General features: G+C 41.3%; 1 protein-coding gene across 3 annotated transcripts in view; it reads left to right on the forward strand.

Moving 5' to 3' along the window:
* The window catches only part of LOC138948356 (neuralized-like protein 4), an 11,650-nt gene extending 8,984 nt beyond the window's left edge, over positions 1 to 2,666 (forward strand). For all 3 annotated transcript variants that reach the window (XM_070319889.1, XM_070319887.1, XM_070319888.1), the window contains exons 5-6: positions 524 to 709; positions 1,552 to 2,666. In XM_070319889.1, the coding sequence (XP_070175990.1) occupies positions 524 to 709; positions 1,552 to 1,584 (219 nt within the window). In that variant the 3' untranslated portion in view covers positions 1,585 to 2,666. The remainder of the gene's footprint in view (positions 1 to 523; positions 710 to 1,551) is intronic.
* Positions 2,667 to 10,429: the final 7,763 nt, after the last annotated feature.

Here is a 10,429-nt window from a genome sequence, read left to right on the forward strand (position 1 = left end):
GAAGGTTACATCAAGTAGCCCTGTGCTATGACAAAAGCTAGAAGGTTACATCAAGTAGCCCTGTACTATGACAAAAGCTAGAAGGTTACATCAAGTAGCCCTGTACTATGACAAAGGCTAGAAGGTTACATCAAGTAGCCCTGTACTATGATAAAGGCTAGAAGGTTACATCAAGTAGACCCTTTAAACCTTCCATGATGTCATGCTGTAAGGCTTGCTTGTAGTCCACATCAAGTAAAGCACTGAACATCACTAAGCTTATGGCTTTTACGACACTTTGGTACAGCAATGGCAGTTAACCAATCTCTCCATCATCAAATAACCAAAGGGAAGTAAGCGCTCTAAATGCATACGACATGGGAAATGGAATAAGCGAGAGTTACACGGAACCAATCTCCTGGCACATGAAATGAACAAGCAACTTTCATGCTCTGTTTGAATTTAACAAAATTAAATTAAAATGTTCAGAATGTTAAAAAAAGTGGTTTGTTTTTAAAGATTGTCAATGTCTGCGTGCTTTCAGCGGGACTGTGAGGTGGGCGAGGCGCTGTGGAGCGTGAAGACAGGTCAGCGGGCAGGGGTCAGCATTGACCGGCGGAGACTGCTCCATGTCCACGTCAACGGCGAGGACCAAGGGGCCATCACCTGTGCCGGCTCCATCCCCCACCCCTGCTACCCCATGTTTCACGTGCGGGGCCGATACAGACAGGTGAGCCCCCCCCCCTCCCTGCATCACCCCTAACAACCCGCCCCCAAAAACAAAACCACAAAAAAACCACCAACAACAACAACCAATAAAATGGAAACAACAGCAAATAGACACCAACAAAAACAACAACCAACAATCAAACAAACGATTTGTTCTTTCTTTCTTCATTCATTCATCAGTTGCACTTTAAAGAACCTCCTGGATCGGGATTCATAAAAGCTGATTAGCGGCACTTCTTGACCGCATGGTGGCGCTGTTTGAGCTGTAAGTCGCCCTCAACGTCATTCATTAAACCCAGTTTCGACCCGCCAAAGTCACGTAAACTTAACGGACCTACCTCTCCGCGCTACAGTCGCTAACAGCATGATGCCGCCGGTATTCTATTTATGTTTGGATGGATGTGTCCGCATGTGGTCTTATGCAATGGGGCGCCTCGCTGACTGTGCTTCTCTCGGCTAGTAGGAAGCGTCGAGTGGCGGTCATTTCCTTTGATAAGGATGTTTGTGCGCATGCGTACATAGCAAGAAGCGAGGTAACAACCTCGTTAGCTAAAGGAGCTCAAAGATGGTCATATGAATGCCAGTTAAAATCGGAATTTAAAGCACTTTAGCTAAAGAGGTTCTAGCCATAAAGCCACCTCAAATGTCTTACAGCTTATGAATTGGCCTCCTGCTATTTACTTTCATACGCCGTAGAGAGTTTGTGGAGAACAGAGAATAAGATTAATGCTGCATCGGTCTCTCATGACGCCTTGGTTCCATAGACAACAAACAAACAAACAAACAAACAAATTATTATTTTCTTAACTAAATCATATATTTATTTACTTGATATCATTGCAGGTTACCCCCCTTCCTGTCACAAGAGTGAAATAGAGGGAGGCAACGACAAGAGTGACGTCACTTGCACGTGAACCCATACAATTACCTGCAACATTGCATAGGCAAAGAACATAAAGCTTCACTGTTTTAATTTCACACCGTGCTCTGAGTATAGAGGTTTGCTTAATTCCTAAATATAGTCCAACCTGTCCTGGCGACCACCTCTTGACAACGACCACCTGCCTATTACGACCATCCCCCCAAAGTAAATACTATAATTCACCTTTCACAAACGATAACTTGTCCATAACGACCCGTTTTGATTACTCCCTTTAGTGGTCGTTTTAGACAGGTTTGAATGTATTATTTCATGTATTTTACTATGCTGACGTTTCCTATAAATCAATACTCGATTTATACTGTGTTTAAGTTTGTATCAATGGTCAGTTATTATGAACTATTTGTAATATGGTGTAAGGGATAGCAGCAGCAGGTGTTACATGGTGATTAAAGTAGACATGTAAGTAAGACATATTAGTTTTATCTTAATGTCATGTCTTTGTCGTCCGCTTGTCTTCATGTTGATGAGCCACCAATGTCATTTCTCACATTGAGATAATCAAGTTAATATGATTTGATATACTATTTTCGGTGAAGGCTAGGCTGCGCTTTCATCAACACGTGTCAAACAATGTATAAACCTATTCTTAAGGCTTAGAGTTAGACTCATGACAAATGACGGAATTTGTGTTCTTATTTACGAAGCTTATTGGACGCTTTTGATAGTTTTCTGAGGATATTTCTTTTTACAGTCACAAGTCGTTTTTGTGTGCGTTTTACAGTATGATCATGTGTGTGTATGTGTGTGTGTGTACGGGCGCGTGTGTGTGTGTGTGTTCGTGAGTGAGTGTGTGTGTGTGTGTGTGTGTGTGTGTGTGTGTATGTGTGTGTGTGTGTGTGTGAGTGTGTGTGTTCGTGAGTGTGTGTGTGTGTGTGTGTATGTGTGTGTGTGTGTGAAACGATGCGCAACTCGTGTGCGACCCTGACACGTCTTCGTTACCTTGTTAGACGTGTCGAAGGCAATTTTCTGTTTTAATTTATTCATTTTAATGGACAATAAAGTGTTGTTATTGTTATTGTTGTGTGTGTGTATGTATACACGCGCTTGCATGTGTGTTAGTGTGTGTTAGAGTGTGTTTGTGTGTGTGTGTTTTAGTGTGTGTATGTAAGTGTGTGTGAAAGTGTGTGTGAAAGTGTGTGTGTGTGTGTGTGTGTGTGTGTGTGTGATTATGTGAATACGTGCCTAATCGCGTGTGCGTGCGTTTGTATGTACGTCAAATAAATGTGTACAGGTAATACTAATAGTATTTTTCAAAGAAGAAGTTCACTGCAGAAGGAAATATTTTATTAATTGATTTTCGAACAGGATTTCATTTAGTTTCATGTTGACGAGGAAATGTTGTAAACAATGTCATGAAATACAACAAAGTTTGCATAATTGTATGTATACCAGATATCGTCTAAAAAGACAAGAATCTGAAATGTAAATTTGTAACAATCACTCATTCTAAAGGCATACTCCTCCCGGTGAACAAGCTATCTCTGTCCAGCCGAGGCTTCAACATACAATACAACCATCCTTCAACATACAATACAACCATCCTTCAACATACAATACAACCATCCTTCAACATACAATACAACCATCCTTCAACATACAATACAACCATCCTTCAACATACAATACAACCATCCTTCAACATACAATACAACCATCCTTCAACATACAATACAACCATCCTTCAACATACAATACAACCATCCTTCAACATACAATACAACCATCCTTCAACATACAATACAACCATTCTTCAATATACAATACAACCATCCTTCAACATGAACACATACCACAATTCAACATCCTGTGCACCGTTGCTGTGACGACATGAATTAATACAAATTCACAGGCACTTCACAAACAGAAATCAGGCTGGGACGAGGTGGAGGGATGTTTTATCTGGAATATAATGTGCGCCTGGCAAGGTCTGAATCGTTTGCACGGTAATCACTGTGGCTTTAAATGCTTATAAACGTATCATGAAATGCAACATAGATCGAAACGTTTGTAGGATGTATGCACCACTTTAGTGGAACTGTGCACTTTTTTTTTATACTGGCAGAAGCAGGATTGATAGCAAAATAAAGTTACCAAATGAAAAGACTCACGTGTGTGTGTGTGTGTGTGTGTGTGTGAGAGAGAGAGAGAGAGAGAGAGAGAGAGAGAGAGAGAGAGAGAGAGAGAAATAGAGAGAGGGACTGAGAGAGAGAGAGAGACTGAGAGAGAGAGAGAGAGAGAGAGAGAGAGAGAGAGAGAGAGAGAGAGAGAGAGAGAGAGAGAGAGAGAGAGAGAGAGAGAGAGAGAGAGCAGCAAAGTATTTCGAATATAAAACAAGAACGCTGAGGCGTGATTAACCTGACATGCAAGCGAATGCACGCTGAAATACAATAATAATGGGACTGGGTGGCCGAGTGGTAACGCACTTGCGCTCGGAAGCGAAAGGTTGCGTGTTCAGGCCTGGGTCAGGCCGCAATTTTCTCCCCCCTTTCCTAACCTAGGTGGTGGGTTCAAGTGCTAGTCTTTCGGATGAGACGAAAAACCGAGGTCCCTTCGTGTACACTACATTGGGGTGTGCACGTTAAAGATCCCACGATTGACAAAAGGGTCTTTCCTGGCAAAATTGTATAGGCATAGATAAAAATGTCCATCAAATACCCGTGGGACTTGGAATAAAGTAAAAAAAAATTCCATCTCACACGGCATTAAGTCTCAGGAAACATGAATACACGCATGCAGGAAAAAAAAAATATGGGTAGTGCCGTATGTATGGCAGCTCGCTTTCCCCGGGGAGAAAGCAGCCCGAATTTCCATGAGGGTAACCTCACTGGACTGTAAATCTTATCCAATCCAATCCAATCCAATCCAATCCAATCCAATACGTCTGCTTTCCTTTCACCTTCCGAACACACACACACACACACACGATACACGACCACACTCACACACATAATTCTGACCGCTAGAGAGAGAGAGAGAGAGAGAGAGAGAGAGAGAGAGAGAGAGAGAGAGAGAGAGAGAGAGAGAGAGAGAGAGAGAGAGAGAGAGAGAGAGAGAGAGAGAGAGAGAGAGAGAGAGAGAGAGAGAGAGAGAGAGAGAGAGAGAGAGAGAGAGAACAAGAACAATTCTTTATTTAACGAGGGTAATAGAGTAAGCAGTGATCTGCTTTTTTACATCTGGCCCTCGCCCTAAAGAGGGACTAGTCTAAAATTGCTAAAGAATAAGCAAGTAAAGAAAACTACTGCTACATGATTATAATAAAATGAGAGTAAGAACATATCATCAATTTACATACAATACATTGCTTTAAATGAAAAATGTAAGTTAAGAATTATAGAGTAGATTGCACTGACGCCCATTGACATACACTGCATTCGAAAAAATCAGTGTATATAAAAATAATAATACATTGTTAACCTTTGCCGGATGCCGCTTTTGACTACACACTCCCGACGATGCGGGTTTGTCTGAACCCATACATTTGAAAGAGGGTTTTTACCGTTTATTCCTCTAACGACGATGCGGGTTTGTCTGAACCCATACATTTGAAAGAGGGTTTTTACCGTTTATTCCTCTAACGACGATGCGGGTTTGTCTGAACCCATACATTTGAAAGAGGGTTTTTACCGTTTATTTCTCTAACGACGGGGTGGGTTCAGGGAAACCCACAGCGCTACTTCAGTGGGTGCATCGAGTTTCTCCCTTCACCGACCTCTTGCAGGGGAGGGAGAGGGGGAGGGAGAGGGGAGGGGAGGGAGAGACTGAGAGAGACTGAGAGACTAAGAAAGAGAGAGAGAGAGAGAGACTAAGAAAGAGAGAGAGAGACTAAGAAAGAGAGAGAGAGACTAAGAAAAAGAGAGAGAGACTAAGAAAGAGAGAGACTAAGAAAGAGAGAGAGAGACTAAGAAAGAGAGAGAGAGAGACTAAGAAAGAGAGAGAGACTAAGAAAGAGAGAGAGAGACTAAGAAAGAGAGAGAGACTAAGAAAGAGAGAGAGAGACTAAGAAAGAGAGAGAGACTAAGAAAGAGAGAGAGAGAGACTAAGAAAGAGAGAGAGAGAGACTAAGAAAGATAGAGAGAGAGAGAGACAAATAAAGAGAGAGAGAGACTAAGAAAGAGAGAGAGAGACTAAGAAAGAGAGAGAGACTAAGAAAGAGAGAGAGAGACTAAGAAAGAGAGAGAGAGAGAGACTAAGAAAGAGAGAGAGAGAGACTAAGAAAGATAGAGAGAGAGAGAGACAAATAAAGATAGAGAGAGAGAGACTAAGAAAGAGAGAGAGAGACTAAGAAAGAGAGAGAGAGACTAAGAAAGAGAGAGACTAAGAAAGAGAGAGAGAGAGACTAAGAAAGAGAGAGAGAGAGAGACTAAGAAAGAGAGAGAGCGAGACTAAGAAAGAGAGAGAGAGACAAAGAAAGAGAGAGACTAAGAAAGAGAGAGAGATTAAGAAAGAGAGAGAGAGAGACTAAGAAAGAGAGAGAGAGACTAAGAAAGAGAGAGAGAGACTAAGAAAGAGAGAGAGAGACTAAGAAAGAGAGAGAGAAAGAGAGACTAAGAAAGAGAGAGAGACTAAGAGAGAGAGAGAGACTAAGAAAGAGAGAGAGAGACTAAGAGAGAGAGAGAGACTAAGAAAGAGAGAGAGAGACTAAGAAAGAGAGAGAGAGAGACTAAGAAAGAGAGAGAGAGAGAGATTAAGAAAGAGAGAGAGAGACTAAGAAAGAGAGAGAGAGACTAAGAAAGAGAGAGAGAGAGAGACTAAGAAAGAGAGAGAGAGAGACTAAGAAAGAGCTAGAGAGAGAGAGACTAAGAAAGAGAGAGAGACTAAGAGAGAGAGAGAGAGACTAAGAAAGAGAGAGAGAGAGAGACTAAGAGAGAGAGAGGAGAGAGAGAGAGACTAAGAAAGAGAGAAAGAGACTAAGAAAGAGAGAGAGAGAGACTAAGAAAGAGAGAGAGAGAGACTAAGAAAGAGAGAGAGAGACTAAGAAAGAGAGAGAGAGACTAAGAAAGAGAGAGAGAGAGACTAAGAAAGAGAGAGAGAGACTAAGAAAGAGAGAGAGAGAGACTAAGAAAGAGAGAGAGAGAGACTAAGAGAGAGAGACAGAGAGAGAGACTAAGAGAGAGAGACAGAGAGAGAGAGACAGAGAGAGAGAGACAGAGAAAGAGACAGAGAAAGAGAGAGAGAGAGACAGTCAGATAGACAGACAGTCAGATAGACGGATAGACGGATAGACAGACAGACAGACAGAGGAACTGACAACAGACATACAGACAGAGAGATACGGACAGACAGACAGAGACAGACAGTCTCTTGGAGACAAACAGGCTGACAGACACTGTTCCGCCGCTTTGGTAATTATGGGTGTAGCAGAACCCACGCCGTCGGCAGAGGGATAGTTACAATCACTACTACTCTTTAAAAGTATGGGTTTGTGTGAACCCGCGCCATCGGTAGTGTGTATGTAAATTATCATAATCAATTAATTTTAATGTTTTGTCATGTACACACTAAAAATTTGCAGACAGAGAGCAAATTAGGTGTGTGAGAGATACTTAAAATTTCAAAACGATACCTTTAATGGTTCCAGAGTTACAATGATTTTAGTGTGTCTCTGGGTACAGGTGAACTCAGGAAGCACGGCAAAGGTTAAAAAGCACCGGTTGTTGGTTTTAACAACCATTCTAGCGACAACAAATGTTTATTTAGACTTCATGAGATAAGACGTATATCTGGTCTTAAAAACGTTTGTGCTGCTAGTTTGCCGTAGGATTGTCGGAAGAGTGTTCCACAGACTGCTACCTGAATAGACTAAACTAGATTTGAATAGGTCAATCCTAGGCAGAGGCATGTTCAGTCTCATCAATTGGAGAGAGAGAGAGAGAGAGAGAGAGAGAGAGAGAGAGAGAGAGAGAGAGAGAGAGAGAGAGAGAGAGAGAGAGAGAGAGAGAGAGAGAGAGAATTTGAGAAGAAATAATAATCTTGAGACAAAATCTTGAATGTCTGGGGGAAGAGCGTCGATAGGTATATGATGTCATAATCTCTTGCCTTTCAATATGACGTCATTTGTGTGTGCCAGAATCGATATAACATCGATCGGCCGAACAGAGTGTCAAGTCAATGCAGGCTTGAAGCATAATTTCCTTTCAAGGAAATCCTTCGTTTTAAGCATATGTTCAACGCCAAACACCATGAAACTATATATTTTTGGAATCAGCAAATTATAAGAAGCAGAGAAATGCTAATTTTATGTGTCGTCTTCCAACAATAAAGAGAGTAGCTATTTAACGGTTTTCTCCATTGTATATAGAATGCAATGATGTCACCTTTGTGATTCAAATATCGACTTTTAAGAAATCGACACAATTTCCAAATTCGAGTGGACATTTCATTAATACATTTTTTTAGGTCCCATAGTCCGCACTTAGTCAAAGATCATGTAACGAAACAAATTGATGAAAAACTGTAGCCGTGAAAGTCCCGCCTCAATGTTTGCAAACGGTCAAATATGACGTCATCAAATAGCCCTATCAAAAATTGGAGAAACAAGTAATGACTGAATGTCTTAACAAGAGCGGAGAGCGAGGTTTGTCTCTGACACTTTTTGGACCCTGGTGCGTTTTGGCGCTAGACCTAATATGCCTTTTAAAATCTAAATAATAAATTGACAGCTTGTTACACAAACATTCTTAAATAATAAAAGAATTCTTTTTTCATCAAGACAAGATCAGTACAATTCGAAGTTGTGAAAGTTGGAAAAAAGAAAAGCCCGGAAGCAGGGTCACGTAAGGTAGTGGTTCTCGTAGCATACGACGGTTTATGCATATCGCCAGTTCCTCTCAACAGTCAAAAGCCATCGCTAGAGTTCTTGTGAACCACAGCCGTTTGTTTCGTGCATAGTGAGAGGTACATGATAACGTGCTATTGCAGATAAGCTCACATCGAGTCGCATTGGAAATCACAAACTGACGACTACATTGTGAAAAAGGGAAACTGGATCACACGGGTTCACGATGGCTCAGGGGTAAGATAAACCACGCAAAAATAAATTCTTTGAAAATTGCTCGCTCTTTACGGAGGGCACCTAGGATGTTCTCAAGCGGTGAGTGTTTAAATAAAAGGGTGTTTGTACTGTGTGTAAAAGCCTGACAGTATCTGTGATGGTTTACTGGAGGCTTACTGTGCCTTTAAGTCTTCTCTCTTATGCTACTCTTACACTGTGCGGACTTCACTCTGGTGAACAGTTTACGGGAGTTGCCAGATATTAAAGATATAAACGAAAACAATAAACTCTGCGTTATTACGGCCAGCTCGGTCTTAGTTAGGGTCCAAACTTTGTATTTCCTATTATATTCAAGTGTCCCCGTCTATCATATGATGTCGTTTTCCTTTAAACCGTATAACTAGAGACTGCCTACGTACTGCTATGTTACACAATTCCACGCAAAACACGTGCTGACCTAAATCACAGTGCAGGCAGTCGATGGGCCTTCGTCCTTTCAATGTTTTGTGCTGCTCTTGTTTAGCCAGTCCTCCGTTTCTTAGACGCTAGATTTGGCGAGTGTGGCGAGGAAGTAGCGTTTCTTAGGCAATTCTCGCCGCGAGGAATTCTAATTTAGCGAGCTGAACTGAACTGAACGTTATTTTACAAGGAAGCATAAACACACACACACACACACACACACACACACACACACACACACACACACACACACACAGGCACCACTGTATATACAATACAGTAATACTGTCATTTCAAATACTTTGCAACACATGTAACCCGTCGCGATATAACCTTCGTGGTTGAAAACGACGTTAAACACCAAATAAATAAATAAAACACATGTAACCCAAACAAAACATGTTTCCGCACCCCCTTTTAAAACAAGAAGAGCAAACGCTCGATCGAGTCACTTTCGCAGTTCTGAATATTATATGAGGCATCAGATGGACAGGAAGAAATTGCTATTCACAACACAATGAGTCACGTTCACATAAAATTTGAGCCCGGTCACTTTTATAGTTTCCGAGAAAAGCCCAACGTTAAGTTGTGTGTTGCCGAACAGAAAAGGCTAGTTATCTCCCTTGTTTTTCTGATAACGTTCGTAAAAGGCTACAGATGTAAATACTTTGATGTAAAGAATAATCCTACAAAGTTTCAATCACATCCGATGAACTTTGTCAAAGATATAAAATGTCTAATTTTTCCTTTGACGCTGACCTGTGACCTTGAAAAAGGTCAAAGGTCAACGAAACCATCGTTAAAGTGTAGAGGTCATTGGAGGTCACGACTAAACAAAATATGAGCCCGATCGCTTTGATAGTTTCCGAGATACTTTGTCAAAGATATAAAATGTCTAATTTTTCCTTTGACGCTGACCTGTGACCTTGAAAAAGGTCAAAGGTCAACGAAACCATCGTTAAAGTGTAGAGGTCATTGGAGGTCACGACTAAACAAAATATGAGCCCGATCGCTTTGATAGTTTCCGAGAAAAGTCCAACGTTAAGGTGGTGTCTACGGACGGCCGGCCGGACGGCCGGCCGGACGGCCGGCCGGACAGACTAACACTGACCGATTACATAGAGTCACTTTTTCTCAAGTGACTCAAAAAATTAAAACACAGCTTCGGCCTTTGATGATTTTAATCAACCAAATTTCTTGTGCAACAGTTTAAACTGGTTTCGCATGCGATTATTCACTGGCATAGTTAATACACTTTCAAGCTGTACATGTTAATTGTTTTTACTGTTGAGTTAAGGTACAGTATTAAACACAATTTCAAAGAAGTT

Source organism: Littorina saxatilis, linkage group LG15, assembly GCF_037325665.1.
Source record: "Littorina saxatilis isolate snail1 linkage group LG15, US_GU_Lsax_2.0, whole genome shotgun sequence".
NCBI classification, from domain to species: domain Eukaryota; kingdom Metazoa; phylum Mollusca; class Gastropoda; order Littorinimorpha; family Littorinidae; genus Littorina; species Littorina saxatilis.